General features: G+C 45.6%; 1 protein-coding gene across 1 annotated transcript; it reads right to left on the reverse strand.

Moving 5' to 3' along the window:
* Positions 1 to 395: 395 nt before the first annotated feature.
* LOC138966572 (uncharacterized) lies at positions 396 to 19,008 on the reverse strand. The gene is made up of 4 exons (XM_070338850.1): positions 18,859 to 19,008; positions 4,640 to 4,915; positions 2,571 to 2,834; positions 396 to 2,124 (listed from the first exon to the last, which is right to left on the reverse strand). Exons 2-4 carry the CDS (start codon positions 4,901 to 4,903, stop codon positions 547 to 549), a joined length of 2,106 nt encoding a protein of 701 aa, XP_070194951.1. The 5' UTR covers positions 4,904 to 4,915; positions 18,859 to 19,008; the 3' UTR covers positions 396 to 546.
* Between the last annotated feature and the right edge of the window lie 4,946 nt (positions 19,009 to 23,954).

Raw genomic sequence — 23,954 nt, forward strand, 5'->3', positions numbered from 1 at the left:
TCTTTGCAGACCCAATGACATGGAAAACTACAATATAATTATGTACAAATAATATAAATTGCAGCAAAGTAACCACAGTAAACTTTTCGAAACAGCAAACACTGGTACCTCGCAGGAAGGAAGTAGAAACAGAAACAGATGCGTTGTATTGAATTGTAGGTAATATGGAATCATGGAGGTAGTATGGTGAATCACGGGCATTTCCGCCTGCTCGAGGATCTGTATGTGGATCTGTATTATTTTGCATGATGGATGCATAAGTGAGTGTGTGTATGTAGCTCAAGCTATCAACAGGAACAAAAATGTGACGGTACTCAAAGAACGCCTTTCAGTCTAAAGTCAAACACACACACACGAACACACACACACACACACACACACACACACCACGAAGCTTCTTTATTTGCTTTTCCTTTATTCAGGTTTCAGGTCTGGTCGATCAATCAGGACATAATGATATGAAGTCATCGAGGTATGTGGTCAGGATTGTTCGATTCTTACTAGCTTCATCAAACAATCAGATCAACCTAAGCCACGAGCTCCATTTTACACCATTGGGTCAGCATCGTCGGATTCGCGGAGTACCTTCCCATGGTCATGCTGGCATCTAAAATCCCCATCACAGGAGAGGATCTTGAACTCGTCCTTGAAGTACCTGATCTCCAGCTCGTGGTAGTGGGTGTGCTCGCTGTCCAGAAGACTGTGGATTGTCAGCGTCTCCTTGTGGTCCACGAGGGCGAGGTACTGCCTGGGGGACAGACTCATCTTGTGGTGATGGTAGCCTGCGTCCTCGCTTGTTGCAGACGACATCACCAGAGTCTTGGGGGCGGTGGTGACCAGCCTGACGAAGGAGGCATTGAAGGCGCTGGGGATGTACTGCAGGTACTGCTGGTAGCCTTCCAGGTCCATCAGCACGTCTCTCACCGCTTGCATCTCCTTCCACGCCATGGAACCTTCGTCGTACAGAGGCATGACTGGGTAGCGGGTCCGGAGGCTGCCCACGTCGACGATGTCAGGCAGGAAAACATGGACTCCCGACGCCATGACTTGTCGCATTTTCCCATCACCATCCAGGACACCCATCACGCCGTCGGTGTCGTTGACGACGTCGGTGCTGATGTCGCCTCCGCTGAAGAAGTGGGCCGGGGTGTGGAAGTAGCGTACGCTGTTGGTGCCGTTCAGGGCTTCGTCCGGCGTCAGCTTCCCGCTGCGCTGGTCGGCTACCACCGTCTGCCCTGCCTCGGAGCTGGCGTCTCCTTTGTAGACGATGTTGTATGGGTTCCAGGCGTGAAGAGGCGTCAGGAAGACGATTTCCAGAGGGATGGCGTAGCTCACTCTCTTCTCCGTCATCGCACAGACCACCTTCCCGTTCCATGCCTTGGTTTCGCACATCTCCACTCTCAAAGCGGCAATCTCCTCCTGAGTCGTCTCGGCCACGAAGAGGTTCCTGTCGTGGAAGCCTCGCCGCACGATCTGGTTGTGATCCTTTTCCCCCTCCTTGTACCACTGGTGGTAGTACCCCGCGTTGAGCGGATGGTCGCTGTAGCTGTCGAACTTGGTCAACCCGTTGAAATCGTCAGTGAGGTTGGCGTTGTAGTTGTCCTTACCAGGGATCTCTCGCATCAACCGGTCCAGCAGGCTTCCTGACTCGTAGAAGTCTTCCTCGTCATCAGCGCTTATAGAGTACCTCACTCCTCGCGTAGCCTGGAAAGCCTCAATTGTTTTTCTCCTGGACAGGCGAGCTCCCAGGTCCTCGTGTGCCTTGAGGTGTTGTGTCCCCAGCGTAGCCTTGATAGGATGGCAGAGGATTCTGTAGTTCCACTGAGCCAGGAACAGCTTCCCATCCGTTCCGTTGAAGAACTTGTTTGGCAGGAAAGCCATGTTCTCACTATCGTACTTGATGCCCGACCCGCTCTCAAAGCGAGCTTTCTGGTGGAGGTCGTCCCAGCTGGAGGCGTCGAGTTGGTGCCTGGTGCTGAAGAAGGGCTCTGTGAACCCAGACTGTGGTTCAGTGGTCCAGGCTCCCTCCAGGTAGCAGAGGATGGGTTTGAAGTACGGACGGTAGTCACGCACTGAGTGGTCTGAGTCTCTCCACGCCTTGAACCATTCCCGCATTTCGGCGATCTGTAGTAAAACCGAAGAGTATAATGTGGACACCAGTTGTAGAAAATAGTCCCTTCTCTCTCGTATCTATACAGTGCCCTCTCACTACACACACACACACACACACACACGCGCGCACGCACACACGCATGCACGCACGCACGCACGCGCACACACACACACACACTCTCTCTCTCTCTCTCTCTCTCACCCCCCCTCTCGCTCTCCCCTGCCTCGCCACCACCCCACCCCCATCTCTCTCTCTCCCTCTCTCTCTCTCTCTCTCTCTCTCTCTCTCTCTCTCTCTCTCTCTCTCTCTCTCTCTCACTCTCTCTCTCTCTCTTTCTGTCTGACCTGCTCCTGCACATATTCCTTGGAGGTGACATCAGGCATAATCACTCTTTCCCTGCCCCTTTAATGCCCCCACCCTCCCCACCCTCCCCTTTCCCACACACATAAACACCTACCTGTTCGTCGACAGATTCCTTGGAGGAGACTTGAGGCGGAATCTCAGGGAAGGGCACATCCTGCGTGGCGTGGTACGCGCTGCTGGTGGTGGAGGGCATGACCAAGGAGTAATCGTTGTGGCGGGTACGGAAATCCACCCCATTGAGAACCGGGTGCAGCTCACCCAAACCAAGCGTTCGTGGAAAGTCCGGGTGATTGTGGATGTGTCCGATGCTGAGGGTTCCGGCATAGTAGGATTTGAGACCGTCCATTTCTGTTCTCTCCTATAAGTTACAGAGAGACGCGTGCGATAATTAGGACTCGCCTTCATTTTGAGTGTTAGTCATTACTACTTATTTGCTGAACGAATTCGTAACACTTACTTTTGACATTGCTGTGCTTCTTAATTACTTTGCATATTGTGCATATATTTCTGCCTCATTTGATTAAGATTTGTATATGTTTGTCTGATATATGTGTGAGTAAAAGATCAAACTAGAAAGCTTGCGTGTGTACACATGCTTGTGCGTACGCATCTTTGTCCGTGCAAATCCATTATTTCATTTACATTCACCGCATTCTAGATCTGCTTCAGCCAAGGTTATTCTAATCGGCGTCTACGTATCGCGTTGATATTAGAGTCTCCACTAGACCGGGTCTTCTCCACTTAAAAAAAACCTTGTTCTTAATAAATTCATTTTGCTGTAATAATTTTGTCAAGTGGCGTCTACCGCTTAACATCTACACGTACCGCTTTGATAAGTGTGTCTCCACAAGACCTGTTCTACTACATGACTGTGAACTTGAGGTTTTCTTATCGATGTTGTTTATAATAAGCTAGTTTTGATTTAACCGAGACTTTACCAAAAGGCGTCTACCACTTACCGCTTTGATCTCAGAGTATTCACAAGACCCGGTCTTCTCTACTGCGCGTGTGTACTGGGGGTCCTCTTACTGAAGTTTTTCATTATAAGCGAGTTTATGTTTAACCGAGTTTTTATCAAACGGCGTCTGCCGCTTACCGCCTTGATTATAGCGTCTCTAAAAGACTTGGTCTTCCATACGAATGTGTACTTGGATTGATGAAAGAACATTCATACATAATAAGATAATTTTGCCGTAACCCAATGCCTCCCAGTGCGTCTAATGGCCCGCTAGATATATATAAACGGTGAAGATCCTTTAATAAACAGCCGCATGAGCTATCTGTAAAATCGCTTTTCCCCTTCAGTACCAAGAAACGGCATGGCTTTAGCAGATGAGAGCGAGTCTTGCTTCACTAGAACGTTCAGTTACATGTCATGGGAACTGCAATTAAGACATTGTCATTCGGTGGGGGAGGCAAGGGGTTAACCGAGTTTTTAAATATTTTAAAATAACTCAGACGGTAGCGGCGCTGGCTTCAAAATCAGTTGTCGCTATCGGCGTGGGTTCGATCCCCACGTTCGGCGAGGGATTTATTTCCCAGAGTCAATTCAGTTGTGCAGACTCTCCTCGGTGTCCGAACAACCCCGTGTGCACGCATACGCACGATAAGGCCAAAAAAAAAAAATTGTCTGTTTAGGGTAACCCGACCGACCCTATCGATTTGGCGCCGACCCAAAAACTTTTTTTTGATTTCAAAAAAAAAAAAAAAAAAAAAAAGAGGTAAAAATGCTAAAAAGAGACATTTGGCGTTTCTTTCTCTCCCTTTCTCTCTGTTTTATTTATACGTTAGTTTTGAAACATGTATTCATCAAATATTATGAGAAGTGAATGTTCAGCCAACATAGCATTTACACACCAAAAAAAAAAAAAAAAAAAAAAAAAAAAAAACCCTACCTACCTACCGACCCTACTTTTTTTGGTCATGTTACCCTAAACAGACAATTTTTTTTTTTTGGCCTAAAGAACCCAAGCTCGCAGCGAAAGTCTCAGGGCTTGGAAACATGAATACACGCATGCAGGAAAAAAAAAATGGGTAGCGCCGTATACTGTATGGCAGCTCGCTTTTCCCAGGAAGAGCAGCCCGAATTTCCATGAGGGTAACCTCATAGGACTATATGAAAAGTTCTTATCCTTATCCTTACTTAACGGGGCCTTCACCTACCGCTTTGATCCCAGAATCTCCACCAGACCTGGTCTTCTCCTCGATGTTCAGTTGCTGCTGCAGGATATGTTTACCCAACTTGTCGTTCATGGCTTCCAGGATCTCCAGACGCTGGACCTTGTCTTGAAGCCATGCCCACAACGCATCTTGATCAGGAGGGAATTCTTCGGAGCCAGAGGACACGACCTCTTCAGCGTTCGTTGTGTTCAGCAACAGCAGAGGTGACGCCATTGCAAGGAGTAGAAAGCCGGTGCTCGACGCCATTTTCCTTAAATTCTGTTGAGAAAAAAGTGAAGGCCGCGGGTAATTTGTTTGTGACGTGTGAGGCACTGTAAGTACAGTGTGTCCCCCAAAACAATTTCCACTCACGAAAATGCTAAAAACATCGACATGTGTTTCGCAAATAACTGCATATTTGGTGTACGTTCACGAAGTTTTGAATTATAGGTCGAATGATCTGACTTTTATGCTCTTTCGAAAATATGTTTAAAATTTGGGGATCGACAGTGCGAGGTTTGACGTTGAGCAATAGACACAGTACACTAACCCGATTTAATCCCTCCAGATTGCCTGGAATTCCACTCAAGCAATGCACTCAAGTTATTTTTTGGGGTGTGTGATTTTTTTCAACCGAGGTCTTCCATATAACCCCAAAAGTTAAAATCTTGATTTATATTGATTAGAAAATCATATTTTTTCCACAGAACGTTTGGACAGTGCCACCAAATAAAACGTCCAGTGATCAGTGACGTATTCGAATAAAAATAGACAGGGTATTAGTTAACTAGAATATGTCTGTGTGAAAGAAAGTTTTATCAACGATTAGAGAGAGAGAGAGAGAGAGAGAGAGAGAGAGAGAGAGAGAGAGAGAGAGAGAGAGAAATAGATGAGATGTGATGAGATGAGATGTGATGAGATGAGATGAGATTAATATTTTTTTTATGGTTGTGGCATAAACTTAAAGCGATCTTTTTCAACCAGTACTCACTCACCCTTCGAGGGACTACTCTAAATCTCATAGTATATAATAAGCCTATCATATAATCGTATAAAGTAATTTCTACGATGATGGTCCCCGTTTGTGGGAACCAAAACTTGATATTTTTTTGTTCGTTACTGCTGTGGAAGTTGTAAGTAACACAGCATTTTTTTTTGTAATTAGTGAGTCGAAAATTTTTAATTAAATTTTCATTTGATTAATATACTTACCCGAGTCACATATTAGCATTGACGCAGTCGAGATGCTAGGTAGACTGAAAAAACGCTATCCCGTCTATAGTATAAGGGAAGCAACCCAAGCAAAAAAGTAGCGAGCTTGCTACCCTGGGTTGCCTCCCGTAGCGTGCATCACGCCACAGATCTCGTACCCAATACGAGACACCCTCATTCGACTTCTAGAATACAAAGAAACTAAAAGCGGGGAAGGTGGGAGGGAATTACCTATGTGACTCGGGTAAGTATATTAATCAAATGAAAATTTAATTAAAAATTTTCGATTAAATTACATATTCTTACTCCGAGTCACATATTAGCAGATAACTCCAACAAGGTGGTGGGTAAGATCAAAAAGTTCAAACTCACTCTAAAGTTCTGGAGAGACAAAAGCCAGCTGCCGCCAAGGAAGGAATGGGCCGAGACCCATCCTGACAGAGGGCAGCAATGTCTGCAGAACCTGATAAGACAAAATCCTAGCGCCAGAAGCTGTGCGCAGGACATCATCCAAACCCCATAGGCCAAAAAGGCCAAGGAGGAGGCCCAGGCCCTGGAAATGGGCTCGGGCCGAGCCGAGGGAAAGATAGCATAAGCTATGACAAGGCGGAGGGCAAGAAAATCCCTTGCCAAGAAACTGGCCCACTGCCAAAAGTCAGGAAAGGATCCCGTGAGAAAGCAACCACTGACTCACTCTAAACCCTTGCCAGGAACTGGCCCACTGCCAAAGGACAGAAACGGACCGAGAACCACCCTGATTGACAGCCGAGATGTCTCTCAGGCAAGAAATGCGAAAGACGACCTCAGAGAGCCAGTAAGCTGTGCCCAGCACTTCTTCCAATCTTCTGAACCGTAAAACAGTCCGGAAAAGGACCCCAGTCTTGGATAAACCCGACCAAGTAGAGGGAAGGACAAGCTGCCCCCCCCCCCCCCTTAAATGGAAGGAAATGCTAATGGCCTGGAAAAGATCCGTGCGTAAGGTTGCCGGCTAAGCCCTGAAAAGGACCGACCCTCACGGAGACCATAAGGCAACCATGCCAAAGTAAGAAAACTTTGGGATGGAGTGAGGCCCCAAAAGGCCGTTGAGAGAACAGTCAGCTCCGGAAGAGTGACCAGACTCCAAACCGGAAAGAGAGAGACGCCTGAGTAACAAGTACCAGGGTCCAACTCAATGAGCAAAACTCAAGGGAGACGGTCACCGGTCGTCCCCTGCCCATCCCTGCGAAAGCAGAGAGAGGGGTAAAAAAGGGGACGAAGCGACCTAAGGTAGTGCATAAGCACCGCAAATGCGGACCCGCAGTGGCCAAATCCTAATGTGACCGGAGACCGGAAACAAAATGACAAAAGCCAGCGTGATCGCAGAGCAGACTGCTTGTAGGTAATTGAAAATGAATCAAAAAACCCGAAACAGAAAGGACGAAGCTGGTAAGAAAGACGGAACACCGTGAAGCGAACCAGCCGTCAGCCTCCCGAGACCAGAGTTCTCAGTAATAGTCATAGTTGCAAGTGAAAAAGGGGTGACCAGGCCGGAAGCCCAACCCAGCAGAAATCGTCCCAACTCACATCATGCAAGCATGATGGAGAAGAGGAAGAGACGAAATCCGCAGTCACAAGAACCAATTGCCAAAGTCGCAACACGACAGGCAGGAGACTATAACACAGGCTAAGGCCGAGAGCCTTGCTGCCCGTAGGCCGGCCATTGCACCAAAGTACTCAAAGTACACAGGCACAGTAAGAAACCAAAAGTTTCGGCCGCCGAAAAAGATGCTGGCCTAGAGGCCAGCACCGAGAAAACTGGAACATTAGCTAGACCTCTGCCCAAAAAGGGGAGGAGTAGCCAAAAAACCTGAGAAAAAGTGACAAGCCAAGAATGACTTCTCAAACATGCAATGCCCAGACAATGCACCCTCAGGAAAATCTGAATGTTACTTCCGAGGCCAACTCAAGTGAACCTTAAGTTTGGACGAAACACCAGAACGCGTCTGATCGCTAGAGAAAGACAAAGTCAGACTCGGCGAAAGACAAACCTGGACCGAGTCCAGAAGCTCGTGGCAAGAGAAAACGGGGAAGCCCAAAGGCAGAAACCCCCTTTTAAACGGAAATCGACCTCTCAGCACCCATACGCTGGGAAAGAGAAAGAAAGTCGAAGCCCGAAGCCACAAGCACAAGGAAAGCAACAACCAACACCTCCAACGGATGAAATGGCTGTTGCTCCCGCCGAGGCTAACACCCCGAAGCCCTAAGGCCGGCTGTTGTTTCAAAAACCCAGCGTACCTATGACGGCTGTGAAAGAAACAATCTCACCTGAGCTGAGGACGTAGGCCGCTTAGGCTGAGTCCGCTTAGGTATAGCCTGCTTAGGAGCGGCCTGCTTTTGCTGCTTTCAAATTGAAGCTCAAAAGAAGGGAACCGCTGTTCTCTGTTGGTCTCAATCTCCTGCTTCTGGCATGAGAGGCCAGGCTGCCGGAGAGAGACCGTCCACCAAGGATGACGAACTGAGAATGTTCCTTGTCAACTCCTCAGAAAACCGGGAGTGGGCAAGAAACAAGTCCCTTCCGCACGAGACCGCATGGAAATAGTGCAGAGAGGACAGCCTCATCTGTGCCTCGTTCACCCTTGTAAGTGTGGAGAGGAGTGAGACACTTCCTCCGCGTCCTGCCCTTTACTAAGGGGAAAGGGCGCCAAGGAATCTGCCAGAGCGCGAGAAAGCGCCCGCAGGAGAGTCTCGGAAATGGAACTGAGTTCCAAAAGTTGTCAGCCCCCTTCCTCAGAGAATAGGAGATTCTGCCCATAGAGCGGCAGAACCGAATCCTTCCTCAACGGCTTCGTAAGAAGCGAAAGAAGATCCGGTGTGACCGGAAACGGTGCACGCGGACGGGGAAAGGCCAACAGGCGGCTACGAGACGACCCTGGCCAAGGCAACTTCCTCTGGCCCGCTAAGGGCACAAAGGAGGAAGCCTGCGCAGGAGCGGCAAGGCATTCCGATGCCGGCTCCGAGCTGAACCCTGAGGAACCAGCAACGAAACCGACGCCGGAGGCCGCCCCCTGTCGAAGAGGGGGGCTCGGCGAAAAGGCAAAAAGGCGAAAAGCTACAAAGGGCGATTCTTCAAACCAGAAGTAGCTGCTTCCTCTTTGCCAACCGAAGTCCTTCCTGTTGGCAATCGATTGTGCTCATTCCCTAACTGAGGGGAGGGTGAGAGGAATCAAAAACCAAGGAAAGTGGGAGAGAGGAGCTAGCGGCCACCACCGGAGTGTGTGGATGCTGCTGTCCCAACAGAGGCAAGAAGCCTGTATGCCCATAGGGCAAGCCTTGTTCGAAATTCACCGGCGACCAAACGGAAGCAGCGGGAACTGAACCGGAAAATCCGGGAGGAGCCGGAAGTGCGGCAGCAACAGCAGCGCTATGCCAAAGCTGGTGCTGAGCCACCTACGAGCTGAAGCTCGGAACCCAAAGGTAGGCCGTAGGCCAGAACCGGAAGTGACAGTAACCTGTGCACTACCCGCTTGACCTACCCTCCTGCCAAGGCCGGAAGCGAAGCTGCCGGAAATGGCTGCCGTGCAAAGGGCAAAGCTCAAACCGGAAAGGGCCATGGGCTGCCCACACACCGATGAACTAACATTTCCAGCCGGAGCCGGAAGAGAAGCTGTCGCGAACGACTGCTTACGTATAGCGCAGCTCAAGCAGGATGGGATCATTATTTGTCCACCTTCCAACGAGGCACTACTTCCGTGAACCGGAAGTGCCGCTGTCGCGTACGACTGCCGACGTAAGGCAAGGCTCGAACCGGACGTGACAGTAGCCTGTGCACTAACCAGTGAACCTACACTTCCGGTCGGAACCGGAAGAACAGCTGTCGCGGGCGACCGCTGTCATAGGACAAGGCTCGAACCAGACGTGACAGTAGTCTGTGCACTAGCAAGTGAACCTCTACTTCCGGCCGGAGCTGGAAGCGGCTGCCGCGAACGACTGCTGACGTAAATTCGGAAGCTGGCCAGAGCCGCCGAAGGCAGCTGCTCCTCGTACACGGACCCGAAGTCCGAAACGCCACCTGAAGGGGACGGCTCATAGCCAAAAGAACCCGACAAATGACGCTGCGAGGGAAGGCCGTAAGCCGAACGCCCATCCTGTTGGCCATCGATGAAACTCGCACCCCTGACTAAGAGGAAGATGAGAGTCACCAACAACCGAAGGCAGCTGAAGAGAGGAGCTAGCAGCCACCACCGAAGTGGGTGGCTGCTGCTGTCCCAACAGAGGCAACAAGCCTGTATGCCCAGGAGAACCCCCTATTCGAAATTCACCGGCGACACAACGGAAGCAGCGGGAACCGAACCGGAAAAGCCGGGAGGAGCAGGGAGTGCAGACGCAACAGCAGAACTATGCCATAGCTGGTGCTGAGGAGTCTGCAAGCCCAACCCGGAAGCCCTAGGCCGGAACCGGAAGTGACAGATGACTGTGCACGACCCGTTTGACCTACATTTCCTGCCCAGGCAGGAAGAGCAGCTGCCGGAAACGGCTGCTGTAGCAGGGCAAGGCTCGAACCGGAAGGGACCATGGGCTGTCCGCAAACCAGTGAACCAACACTTGCGGCCGGAGCCGGAAGCGAAGCTGCCGCGGACGGCTGCTTACGTAATTCGTAGCTCAAACCGGCAGGGACCATGGTCTGTCCGCTGTCCAGTGAACCACTACTTCCGGCCGGAGCCGGAAGGGAAGCTGCCGCGGACGGCTGCTTGCGTAATTCGTAGCTCAAACCGGCAGGGACCATGGTCTGTCCGCTGTCCAGTGAACCACTACTTCCGGCCGGAGCCGGAAGGGAAGCTGCCGCGAGCGACTGCTTACGTAATTCGTAGCGCACACCGGCAGGGACCATGGTCTGTCCGCTGTCCAATGAACCACTACTTCCGGCCGGAGCCGGAAGGGAAGCTGCCGCGAGCGACTGCTTACGTAAGTCGTAGCTCAAACCGGCAGGGACCATGGTCTGTCCGCTGTCCAGTGAACCACTACTTCCAGGAACTGGAAGTGCAGCTGCCGCGGACGGCTGCTGCGAGCACATACCTTGCGGCGACCGTATCCCAAAAGGGACCTGCTCAAGTGCACTCCCGCAAGCGGGAGTCACCGAGCGCCGGCCGAGAAGAGAAACGCCTGCAGGCTGGACAGGTGATCCGGAAACAACCGGAACACAGGAAGCCAACGACCGAGGGTCGCACACCCCCGGGAGGGAGGCAGAGCTGGAAACAGGGTCCGTCCGCGCCATCTCTGTACGCCGAAATTCTGGAATCAAAGAGGACAAAAGGCTAGCCACAAGAGTGCCAGCCTCCGGCACAGGTACCGGGGTTGAAACGGACGTGGTAGCGGTCAAGCCCGCCGCACGCGAGCCAGACGAAGTTTCCTCCGGCGCCGAAAAGGGCACCGAAAAAACGAAGTTAGTCTTCGGGTCAGAAACGTGAACCGTGGGGTTCCTAGCCGAAGAAGTAGAAGCCGAGGACTTAGGTTTGCCAGGGCCTTTGCCCTTACTCTCGGCCTTAGCCGCTCGCTTTTTTCTCACTATCAGACATGATGTCACGCGAGAAAAACAAACTACTGAAAATACACAAGTCTCTAGGACGTAAAACTTCAGCAGAATAAACTAGCACAAGGTACAAGTTACAAGCAGGTAATAGTGCTACTGGTCGACGCTAAAAGTCCGAGCACGGACCCAAACTAACCAGCAAAAAACACCACGTGTATGCGAAAAATGGCGACCAAAATGGCGGCCACGGCAACAAACTACCGAGCGAAATTCACAAGTCCGCGGACGAGAAAATTCTCAGCAGAATGGCAATGCAAACAACAACGAAATGGAACAATCTCACCGCTAGAAACAGCTATGAGCAGACGGGGAGCCGAGGCTGGTGGGTGTCAAGCAGACAGCAAACAACAGCCTAGGAGCGAAATCCAGCACGACCTGTCTCTCTGGCTGAAAGATGTCGAATGAGGGTGTCTCGTATTGGGTACGAGATCTGTGGCGTGATGCACGCTACGGGAGGCAACCCAGGGTAGCAAGCTCGCTACTTTTTTGCTTGGGTTGCTTCCCTTATACTATAGACGGGATAGCGTTTTTTCAGTCTACCTAGCATCTCGACTGCGTCAATGCTAATATGTGACTCGGAGTAAGAATATGTAATTTAATGAGCTTTCAGAAATCTAGCTCCAAAATTTCTGTAGGAACTAATTATTTTCCATTTTTTTGTTGGGGGGGGGGGGGGGGGGTCCGATCGATAGATTGTGACCTTGAAGATCGTCATCAGAGGCTCTAGGCGTGTGAAGTTTTAAGAGTCTAATTTGATAAAAATTCGAGAAATGGTAATGTCAATTTTGTTTTGGACTGTGAACCACAACGATCGTGACAGAAAAATAGCAATTTTCATCGGTCGGTACCAGATTTGAAAATAGAATAGCTTCCATTATATCAACCGCTTACTACTGAAACTTAGCAGCTTTATTTTTCGATGCTGTTGGAAGTGAAATACCAACAGAGGGCTGAGTTTTAAATCACAAATTTATGTTTGTGACATAAATATTTACAGTATAACGGTTGTGACAGTTGTGACACAATGATTATGGCGAGTATAACGTACATTGGCTTGACCTAAACTGTTTTTAACTCATATTGGTAAGGTCGATTTGGTGAACGAGAGAGTACAATTGGGACACTATTCTTGAATTTTTCCCATATCACCTTCAAAGTTTCTATGCTGCTCAGGAGAAGATTCGTGTTACGCTTTATAATCTCTGTCATAGTTGCATAGGAGATTCGTAACCAAGTAATAGAAAAACAATAAACGGGACTGACATATTCATTTATTAAAGGCAGCATCATCGCAGTTTCCTTTCAAAACAAGGAATAAAGGTGCACATGTTTTGTTGGATTAATGGAGTTGTCTCTGAAGCATGACTTTCTCGACAGTATTTTGAATAAAAACATGCCTTCCATCAAGCTTTTTCCGCATGGAGCTGTTATGAAAGCAAGGGGATTTTCTCCCGAGACACTCTTCTGGAAATGAAGTGCGAAACTCTAGTGGGAAGGGAGGTAAGCCGGTACGAGAAGGGACGTGAGAATCACTGAGGACGAAAGACAACTCGTGGTCGATGTGTTTGCACAATCTTCGAACGTCCTTCGATGAACTTATGACTGAATGTTCATTGTGGCAAAATCAGTTAGTTGTACTGAGGGCTGTTTTCTATTTAAAGTTTGTGACTTAAACATGGCCGCCTAAATGTGAAGGCAGAGGAAATAAGGCAATCAAGGGAGAGGGGCAGAAAGTCGGAGTTGAACCGAGGAAGAAAGTGGGTATGCGGATTGGGACGGGAAAAGTTACTGTTAGAGCCACCGACAAGGTACTATTTTCAATTCAACCGAAAAGGTCTAAAACCGCTCAATTTGGCAACATGTAGTCCACGTAGAGTGCAAACCTTCAATTCACAGCCTACATCAATCAATCAATATGAGGCTTATATCGCGCGTATTCCGTGGGTACAGTTCTAAGCGCAGGGATTTTTTTTTGTATCTTTTTTTTTTTGTATGCAATTTATATCGCGCACATATTCAAGGCGCAGGGATTTATTTATGCCGGGTCGGAGATGGAATTTTTTTACACAATACATCACGCATTCACATCGGCCAGCAGATCGCAGCCATTTCGGCGCATATCCTACTTTTCACGGCCTATTATTCCAAGTCACACGGGTATTTTGGTGGAAATTTTTATCTATGCCTATACAATTTTGCCAGGAAAGACCCTTTTGTCAATGGTGGGATCTTTAACGTGCACACCCCAATGTAGTGTACACGAAGGGACCTCGGTTTTTCGTCTCATCCGAAAGACTAGCACTTGAACCCACCACCTAGGTTAGGAAAGGGGGGAGAAAATTGCTAACGCCCTGACCCAGGGTCGAACTCGCAACCTCTCGCTTCCGAGCGCAAGTGCGTTACCACTCGGCATAACTAACATACAGCATTTGCAAGCGTTGTGGAAGACGGTTGCGCCCTGCATACCTCGTGCAGACAGGAAACGCGTGGTCGACCAGTTAAAACCACGACCGCAGCGAATAACTGACTCCGATGTGTATTTTATTCAGTGTCCGCTCGATATGACCCCATTTATTTCGAAAATATACACATTGGAATTCTACGTACGAGTTATGTACGAGGTTAGTGGGGCGCAACTCTTCCGGCACAACGCTTGTAAATCCTAACAGAGTTATTTCCGGAAAACGACTATTCAAGAAAAATCCACCTGTCACCATTGCATATTTTAGAAAACAATCAGAACCGAACACAATCTATGGATCGAAACTACTATCCCGAATGGTTTGTCCCGAGACGGACAGTCAGATAATCGATGAAGACGAGCACCAATCCCTCTCTCATCTTTGGTTCGCTGGAACAAATGACTGCTGTCCGCATTAGTCAGGAAAATGCTCTCGCTGTGGGTGTATCACTAATTCTTCATATTCACCACTCTGTTGTAAAACGTGAAGTCGCGCGTTTTCATACTCCAGAGATGCATTTGAGTTTGAATGGTAGGCCACACGCACGCTTTCATTCTTCATAGTTGCAAGTTTGAATAGTAAGCCAAGTTATTGTTTGCAAGAGACAAATCTTTGATTCATGTCTGAGGTTGTTTTGTTAGGCTGGACATTCAAGTAAGTGTTGCCCTTTTTGGATGGCTAGGTTGTGTATTGTTAACTTTAAACAAAAGTTTCTGAAAACAAATGTGATACCTGACTTAAAAAAACGGTGCATTGACCAAGGCAACAGCGTGGGTGAATGACCGATGTCCGTCAAATAGATGCTGAGATGAAGAAACGGTGATTACAATGGATTGAAAGCTACAGAAGGTGAGTACTCCCTGTGCGCGTGTATGTGTGTGTGTGTGTGTGTGAATGCGTGTGCGTGCGCGTGTGAGTGTGTGCGTTCCTGCGTTCGCACGCGCGCGCGTGTGTTTGTGTGTGTCAGTGTGTGTTTGCACGTGCTTGTGCGCGTAAACACGTGCAGTTCTATCCAGCTTCTCACTGTCATGCAGTGTTCGTGCAACATAGCCTATAATATGCTCGTGCCTGGATTATTTTATAATGATTTCATCTTTCTTCCTCTTTGTTCAGTTCATTTGCTTATAGCGTTTTTCTTCTTGTCTGGTTCAACCGGTTTAAGATATGATTATATGCTTCCGTCCGCAACTCTGACGTCATTGTGAATCATACTAATTCAGTAATTGCATTAGATTTACTCTTTCTCCGTGTCCGTGTTTTTGTCTCAGTGCATTGCACTTAATGAAACGTTACATGATTGGTACATTCGCATAGTTCTGATCAGAGATATTATAAATCCTTCCGTCTGAAGACTGTTTGTGACCGACAAATAGCAAGTTGCAAAGAAAATATAGCTGCACGTGATAATTCTTTTAACAATGTGTTCATGCAATCTTGATATATATACTAATTACCAATTACGCTTCTTTCTAACAATTTCAAGGTGGCAAACACTGGTGTTTGAACAAGAGGAAACCACAGTTTGTTTTTCTGATGAATGACCCTTGGCAGAAAATTCTTCTGATATTAATTCGTGTGTGTGTGTGTGTGTGTGTGTGTGTGTGTGTGTGTGTGTGTGTGTGTATGTGTGCGTGCGTGCGTGCGTGCGTGCGGCACGCACGCATGTGTGTGTGTGTGTGTGTGTGTGTGTGTTTTCTTTCTGTCTCTGTATCTCTCGTTCTGTGAGTGTCTTTCTGTTGCAATTTGTTTTGCTTGTTTTGTATAACTTTATGGATTTCTCTCTTTTTAACATCGTTATGATTACCTTCTTCTTCAGGGCACTGTTCGACAACGTTGAGAGGAAATTTCTGCTTATCATCATCGAGTTTCATCATCATAATTGACTCAACGAAAGACAAACTTCCATTCCAAACGGACAAGATGATCATTTGTACCAAGGGATGTTAATCTTACAACATATGTAACCAAAAGTGAAATCGACACAAATATGACATCGACCCCAATGTCAGCTAGCTCTGTTGAGAATTCGACAGCAGTGGCAATGTCTGCACTTAAATGTGGAAACTTACCGGGAAATGACAGTTCAGGCATGTCCTCGGATATACATTCGGCAGTGAAAGACTCGCCACAAGAAAAGAACTCGTATTTCGGAGAGCTAGATGCCTTTCTGTACATCATGATCGTGCTATCGTTCTATGCTGTAACCATCGCTCTGCTAATGATCAAGTACGTCCGCAGAGAGCAACAGGAAACGTCGCTGAACTATTATTACACGGAATATGTCAACAGAACCTGGTTTCGTCGCCCGGATGTGCAGAATCGCATGGCAATGAAGAGGGAAAGAAAATGGATTCAAAAAGTTCTCAACAACGAACCTTTTCCCAGAAGCGAAGAAAATGGTAAGGAAAAAGAGACAGCAATTGTATGCATTTATAGAGAAACTGACTTATAGTTGTTGATGAAAACAGTGATTGAAAACAATAGTACAGGAAAGGAATTAATCATTATTGTTTTTTTGGTTTTTGTGTGTGTGTGTGTGTGTGTGTGTGTGTGTGTGTGTGTGTGCATGCATGCGTGCGCGCACGTGTGTTTGTGTGTGTGTGTGTGTGTGTGTGTGTGTGTGTGTGTGTGTGTGTGAGTGAAATAGAGAGAGAGAGAGAGAGAGAGAGAGAGAGAGAGAGAGAGAGGGTGGAGAGAGAGGGTCTGTTTTACCTAACTGACAGAGAGGACAGGATAAAAAGAGAGAGAGAGAGAGAGAGAGAGAGAGAGAGAGAGAGAGAGAGAGAGAGAGAGAGAGAGAGAGAGAGAGAGAGAGAGAGAGAGAGAGAGAGAGAGAGAGAAAGAGTCAGTCTGTTTTACCTTACTGAATGTTTGACCAATACAATTCTGCATACTTGATTATAATTATGTCAATGTTTGCATTTTTTTTAACCAGACCAAACCAGGTATGCTATGATCGTCGCAACGTTGGCAATGATGATCAAATGAGCATCAGGGATTACGCGTAATTACTGGGACAATTTTTCAGGTATTACCCGTAATCACTAGAAATTTCAGTGATTACGTGAAATCCCGGAGTGAAACGGGGATTACGCGTATTCACTGAAATATTCAGGGATTACGCGTAATCCCTAGGTACGTGTTCTTACTGTAACATATACATATCATTGCGGAAAGAAAACAAAAATTAACTGACCATATCCGCACCAATTAAGAATTCTGTTAAAACACATTTTATAAAGTGGGTTAAGCTTAACAAAACATTTTTCTTTGATGTGGAAAACAAAAGTTGGAACTTAATCACATTACGATTGTTGCGATACTGAAATGGAATACATTTGTTCTAAGTTCACTAAAGAAACTGCAATTGAAAACAATGGAATTCATCACTAATTCTGTGCTACATTCATTAACCTTCCTTTCTGAATAGGCAGCTTGTGATTTAGCGTTCTAAAACGCAAACATAATAATCCCACATTTTGCGGTAATACTTTAAAATATTGTTCAAACATTAATGTCTGTTTATAAAGCCAATAATTATAAAACGCATCACTGGAATTTAAATCAGAAAACCACATCTGCACATACTGGTCTTTTAAACACAGTTATGATTTTCATTTTAAACCAAGGGCTTGAACAATTCAGATTCCACTGGTTTATCCACATTCCACTTAAGCCAAGGTTATTTAGAGTTATCTCAATACAGTTCATGCAGAAAGGGTGATCAATAAATATCCTCTACATACAGACGATACAAAAAACGGTAAATTGTACTGGAAAACTTAGATTGGCAATTAACATTCAACAACTTGAACCAAAACCTTAACATTCTGTTTTTTGCCTGACTTTCTAATGAGTACTCTCCAAGTTTCACCATAAACCATATTGCTGGGAGTTGACTTTCTCAACTTCAAAATAATAATTATCATAAAATCGTAATTGCAATTTTGACGCTAACTTTGACATACTTGAACACCTTACTTCGCATCCATACAATAAAATCGGCACAATCATCCTGTCAAACAGTTCCAACTGAATATCTAAAGGTAACATTAATTTATTTACATCTTTTCAATAAACCAAACATAGCCCTTGAGGCTTTATCATATACACATTTTTGGGCTACATTGAATTTGTTATTATAATTCATATATACAATCCTAAATAGTGAAATAAAAAAAACACTTCTATTTTTTTACCAGCATAATCAAAAGTGGGAATAGTTCGTATTTTCCCTCGTGAAAATACTAATACTTTTGTCTTTCCTGAATTTAAACGTAAATGCAATTACTCGTAATATTCAGAAAGTAAATGTAACGCATGTTGCATTGCTTTTGCTGTTTCTGCCAATATAACTGTATCGTAAGCGTTTATTAAAACAAACATTTTTAACATAACCATTCATTTTCATCATCTTTCTTCATATCAAGTTTTCTCACTTCACGGGCTAATGATGGCAGACCTTCGATCCTTTGTGACAAAAAAGTTTCCAAATCATTTAAATATAAAGCAAACAATACCGGCGAAATTTTTTTACCCTGACGAACTCCAGTGGAACAATGAAAATAATCTGATCGCTTATTTTGAAACATCACACATGACTTTGTTTTACGGTACATCTCTTTCACAACGGTCAATATGCGTCCATTTACACCAGAATCCGACAACTTTTGCCATAGGAATGATCTTTTAACATAATCAAAAGCTTTTTCATAATCAACAAATAAGCAATATAATCGCCTTTTCTTGGATAAGAAATAATCAATAATACTATACAGGGTGAATATATGATCAGTCCTTGAGTAGCTAGATCGAAATCCAGCTTGTTCAGGCCCAATGGTTGACAATTGATCAATTATGCAGTCAGTCTGTTGTTCAAAATAAATAATGATGGCGAAAAGCTAAAGGGTTGTAGGGTTTGCTCCCTCAAAAATGTCAGGAAGCACGATTTAAGATTTTTGAGTACTGATGGCAATACTTACTGACAAATATCGAAGATATCCAACTCGACAGTTCTCGCCCTGGTCACACGGATAAGACAAACAACCTCTAACCGAGAAGTGTTGTCCTGTCGTCTGCTTGCCCGAGACAGCTCCCAAGATGAGACAGGCATTAGGATATAAATATGCTGGTGGTTACGGAAGTTCGATACAATTTCTGACAACGGAATTCAGATCTTCAGATCTTTTCTGTGCAGTGATTAACGACGTCTTTAGGCGTTTTTGTGAAGACATGCAGCTTGGCAAGCTGTTTGTGCGGTCTGGTTTGTTGATCAATTAATATGTTAATACATATATTTGGGGGTTTATCTGGTTTAATACAAATTACTGACAAAGGAATGGAATGTAGGTCTTTTCGGTGTTGTGATTTACTCCTTCGTGACGTAATATTGCGTTGTTGTGACGACATACCAATTGACAAACTGTTTGCGCGGTCTGTTTTGTTGATATGTTAATACATGATTATGTTTGGGGGTTTATCGGGTTTAAAACAAACTACTCACAAAGGAATTGCCTGTAGGTCTTTTCGGTGTGGTGATTGACTCCTTCTTGACGTTATATTATTGCGTCGCTGTGACGACATACGAACTGGCAAACTTTGTGCGGTCGGTCTTGTTGATCTGCTAATGTTTTTTCCACCTTGTATACAATTTAATTTGTTTTCAGTTTTGTTGGGGGGGGGGGGGGGGACGCGAAGGGCGTTTAATTACTAACATAAAGACACTGTTCTTCCCGCGTACACGATCAAGTTCACAGCCACAGATCTGTTCAGGCTTCTACACGGAGTAAGAGCACCCTTTTCACTTGGACACATACCAAAAATCAACAGAGTGGCTGCTTTCTGTGCAGAGTGGTAACCGTTTGATGAATTTGTTTTACAGATAATAAATGAATATGTGCGCGATATAAATTGTATAAAATAAAAAAAATAAAAAAATAAATCCCTGCGCTTAGAACTGTACCCACGGAATACGCGCGATATAAGCCTCATATTGATTGATTGATTGATAATGTTACAATAGACATCAGTATCACTTACGAAATTAATTCAACTAGAAATTCCCACTCTGCACAGGCAACAGTCAGGCTGTGGCGTAAGACCAAGATGTTCTTCCCCCACTTAAAAGTCAAGACAGATCGGTGATGATGAACATGATTGCCTTATACAAGACGGAATGTACCTTTAATCCTGACTTATGATTACAGGCGTATATGGTGACATCTGGTGTTGTTTTGGTTATTCTGCTCGTCTTTGTGTTTGCCTGCGTGTCTTGTCTGCCTCAGAGTCTGTGTCAACGTTTGTCCGCTTTATCTGTTGATCTTCCTTGTTTGAAGCACCACCCTTATGAACATAAACACAGACAATCGCAGACAGACGGAGACAGACAGACAGAAAAACAGTGACAGGCAGACGGATAGACAGACTGGACGCACGCACGCACGCACGCGCGCCCGCGGCGCGCCCACACGCTCTGTATGTAATATCGAGGATGTGCAATCTGAAAGGTGTATAGATACTGCCTTGAAGGGCCGAGTTTTACGGGTACGCGTGGTGACAATGCGTAGCAGCCTTTTCTTTCCAACATGTCAAAACACATTATGTCTCGTTTGTGTTTGATGCTATTGTCACCAGCAGAAATCTGGCTTTCCCGAGTTCATATGGCGTGCGCGCGCGCGTGCCTGCGTGCGTGCGTGCACAACCGAGCTCCTGGGTTTGAATGCTTTTGACACACACGATCTAAGCGAGATGTTTTGAAAAACAAATTATTTTTTATTCCTTCCTTGTTTGTACGGTTACGCGCATATCTTACACGCAAATGAGAGACTGCATGATGATATTTCCATCTGTTGCGTGTGGATGCATCCGCTGATTTTTGAAAGCAGTGTCAATGGCTGTTTATTTAAAAAAAAACTAGGATCAAACACAACACCGCAAAGAAGACACCGAGAAGAAGAAGAAGAAGAAAAAGAAAAAGAAGAAGAAGAAGAAAAAGAAAAAGAAGAAGAAGAAGAAGAGAAGTTTTCGAGTAGAGAACGAACGCCATTGCAAAACAAAACGGAAGAGAGAGAGAGAGAGAGAGAGAGAGAGAGAGAGAGAGAGAGAGAGAGAGAGAGAGAGAGAGAGAGAGAGAGAGAGAGAGAGAGAGAGAGAGAGAGAGAGAGAGAGAGCTTTCTGTTTGCATTATAGAGAACCAGTAAAGCAACAAAACAAAAAAAATAAACCACAAATCTTTCAGGACGAGTAAAAAGCCCACGTACGCATTCCAGGTCCTTCAATCAGGAGTGGGCTTATGATATGCTGGGTGATCTTAGAATAACCCTTTTTAGCGAATGAGCGTATGATACGAAGAGCGGGGCACGAGGTAAGTGTCTGCAGAAAAAATGTAATAACTCCTAAAATACTAATTATCCTGCAACCATATTACAGTTGTCAAAACCCGAAATGTAGCGCTACTTATTCACGTTGCTCATTTTACAAAAAAATGCGTATCTATTGAATAACTATCCAAAACACAAGGCAGGTCGCTGATTTGTGGTCGGGTGCTCTTATGAAATACCCCCTGTGCGCTTATGATAGCTTGAATTTTTCGGATCGGATGCGCTTATGACTGGATTTTCGCTGCGCTGCCTAGTTTTTTGCTTGATGACCTGAATGATCTTAATTAAATGTTCTCATTTTACAGATCATGGATTATAGATGTTAGGCCAAAAAAAAAGGTCTGTTTACGGTAAAATAGGCCAGAAAAATAGGGTCGGTAGGTCGGGATTTTTTTTTCTCCAAAAAACCATATTTTTACTTCTTTTTTTTTTTTCCCCCAAATGCCAAAAACAAGTCTAGGGTCGCGCGAAAAAAATAGGGTCGGTCGGGTTACCGTAAACAGACTATTTTTTTTTTTGCCTTACCATTGTGGAGAAGGGTTCTCCATCTTCAAAGAAATCATAACCCACACAGTTGATAAACATGAAGCACATAAGCTTCGGTATTGTTTTGTTCAGCTTAACACGGAGACAGGCAAGCGGAGGCTATGCACAAAAACATTCGATTTTTCACCAAAAGAGTGCGCTGAGAAAGGCTGCAAAATAGTTGTAACCGATCAAAACAAAATAATAGTGGATAAAATTCCAAATTCCATTGGGCTTACTCCAGCATCTCAGAATAGCAATCAAGAGGCTCAAGAGCCTACGCCAGTGTCTCAGAATGACGATAAACATCCCCAAGAGCACACTCCTAGTGCGGTTAACTATTTTGTGAATAACCTCTTCCCTGTCTGAACTTGAACTCCACGCCACAAAACTGGCACCGAAACTCTGGCATTGGTGCATGCTTCAGCCTGTGCTGAGTTAAAGCCTTCTTCGATGGGCACACTTTGGGGCATTCATCGCACGGAAAGCTCTGTGGTTTGCTGCTGCAGGAGTGCTGTGCAAGACTGGTCCTGCTCTGGTAAGTCTTCTTACAGGCAGCACAGCTGAATGGCTTCTTCTTTTCATGGCCGTTCAAGTGAGACTCCAGCGCGACTTGACTAACTAGCGCCTTTGGATGAAACACTGGAAACCCTCTTCGTGAGTAGCCCTGATATGTCGCCGGAGATTTGGCAAGTGCTTGTAGGTGTTTCCACAAGCGGTACACAGGTGAGTCTTCCCCCTGTCCTTCTTCGCAGGCTTCGCAGGCGTGCTGCTGGCTGGGGGTGGTCCTGGGTCAGCCTTGGTAGTTTCCACTTGAATCTCCTGAGATATGTCCAGGTCAATACCACTGCCGTCCATGATCCCAGAATACTCCATCTACAAACAGAACGCATCTCAAACCCTATTATTGTTTTTGTTTTCAAATCAACATTTCTTTATGAAAGTGGTGTGTGTTTTAGCTAGGATAATGAGCGTGAAATAATTGAGAGATGTCATTGAGGCTGCATTTTTGTCTAACCCTTTTTCTGTCTAGGCGCAATAGTGCAATTCTGGCTAGTTTGTCGGCAGTATTAGTAGGAAGTATAAAAAGACACAAAACATCTCACTATTGGTCGTACATTTGGTGAAGCAGAGAACTATATTATCTCTATGAATACCTTCCTGTCACTGGAAGCAGCAACACTTGAAAGCATAAGTTCCCTTGACAAACGTCATTTATGATTGGCGTCATCTATGAATGACGTCACTGTCTAGACAAGTGCCGGTATCGGCAAACCTTGTCGCAGCAAAGGGCTAAATAAAATAATGTTTAAATCCTACATACGTGAGAGAGACACCCGTAAGATAATAATCGTTCTAATCACACGTGTGTATATCATGTAAATGAGGTCATGTCAAGCAAGTCTGGCAGGGACCTGTTTTTCCACTGCTTATGATGCCAAAGTCACCGAGACAAACGTCATTATAGAAACACAAATTGCGCTCGCTAATTACCCTCGATGAATCTTTAGAACTAACACGTCACGCCACACTTTCAGAGTGACGTTTCTTTGCTTTGACGTAATAGATTGCACGAGGCTTTGGAAGAGATCGAGGTTCCAAAACAAGCGTCTTCAATTTAGCTGCCTCGAATGCAGGACATTTTCAGTAAAATACACGTAAGTACAGTATGTAGGATAAACAGAATACTACATGGCTTGCTGTGTCGTACCAGATTTACACTCGTTGCTTTTTCAAATAGTGAACAGCTCGCTTTCGCTCGCAGTTCAATATTTAAAAAAACAACTCGTGTCAATCTGGTACGACACAGCAAGCCATGTAGTATTCTCTATGTATACGTTTTAGTAGCAACAAGGTAGCAAGAAAGTGGGAACTAAGCAGCGCAGCGAAAAACCAGTCATAAGCGCATCCGATCCGAAAAATCAAGCTATCATAAGCGCACAGGGGGGTATTTCATAAGAGCACCCGACCACAAAACAGCGACCTGCCTTGTGTTTTGGATAGTTATTCAATAGATACGCATTTTTTTGTAAAAAGAGCAACGTGAATAAGTAGCGCTACATTTCGGGTTTTGACAACTGTAATATGGTTGCAGGATAATTAGTATTTTAGGAGTTATTACATTTTTTCTGCAGACACTCACCTCGTGCCCCGCTCTTCGTATCATACGCTCA

Source organism: Littorina saxatilis, linkage group LG5, assembly GCF_037325665.1.
Source record: "Littorina saxatilis isolate snail1 linkage group LG5, US_GU_Lsax_2.0, whole genome shotgun sequence".
Classification (NCBI taxonomy): Eukaryota; Metazoa; Mollusca; class Gastropoda; order Littorinimorpha; family Littorinidae; genus Littorina; species Littorina saxatilis.

Coding starts and splice junctions, on each gene's coding strand:
- LOC138966572 (XM_070338850.1), bottom strand. CDS start 4,903: ATGGCGTCGAGCACCGGCTTTCTACTCCTTGCAATGGCGTCACCTCTG. Junction 2,835..4,639: donor GAGATTCTGGGATCAAAGCG/GTAGGTGAAGGC, acceptor TGTAACTTATAG/GAGAGAACAGAAATGGACGG. Junction 2,125..2,570: donor AGGAATCTGTCGACGAACAG/GTAGGTGTTTAT, acceptor GTTTTACTACAG/ATCGCCGAAATGCGGGAATG.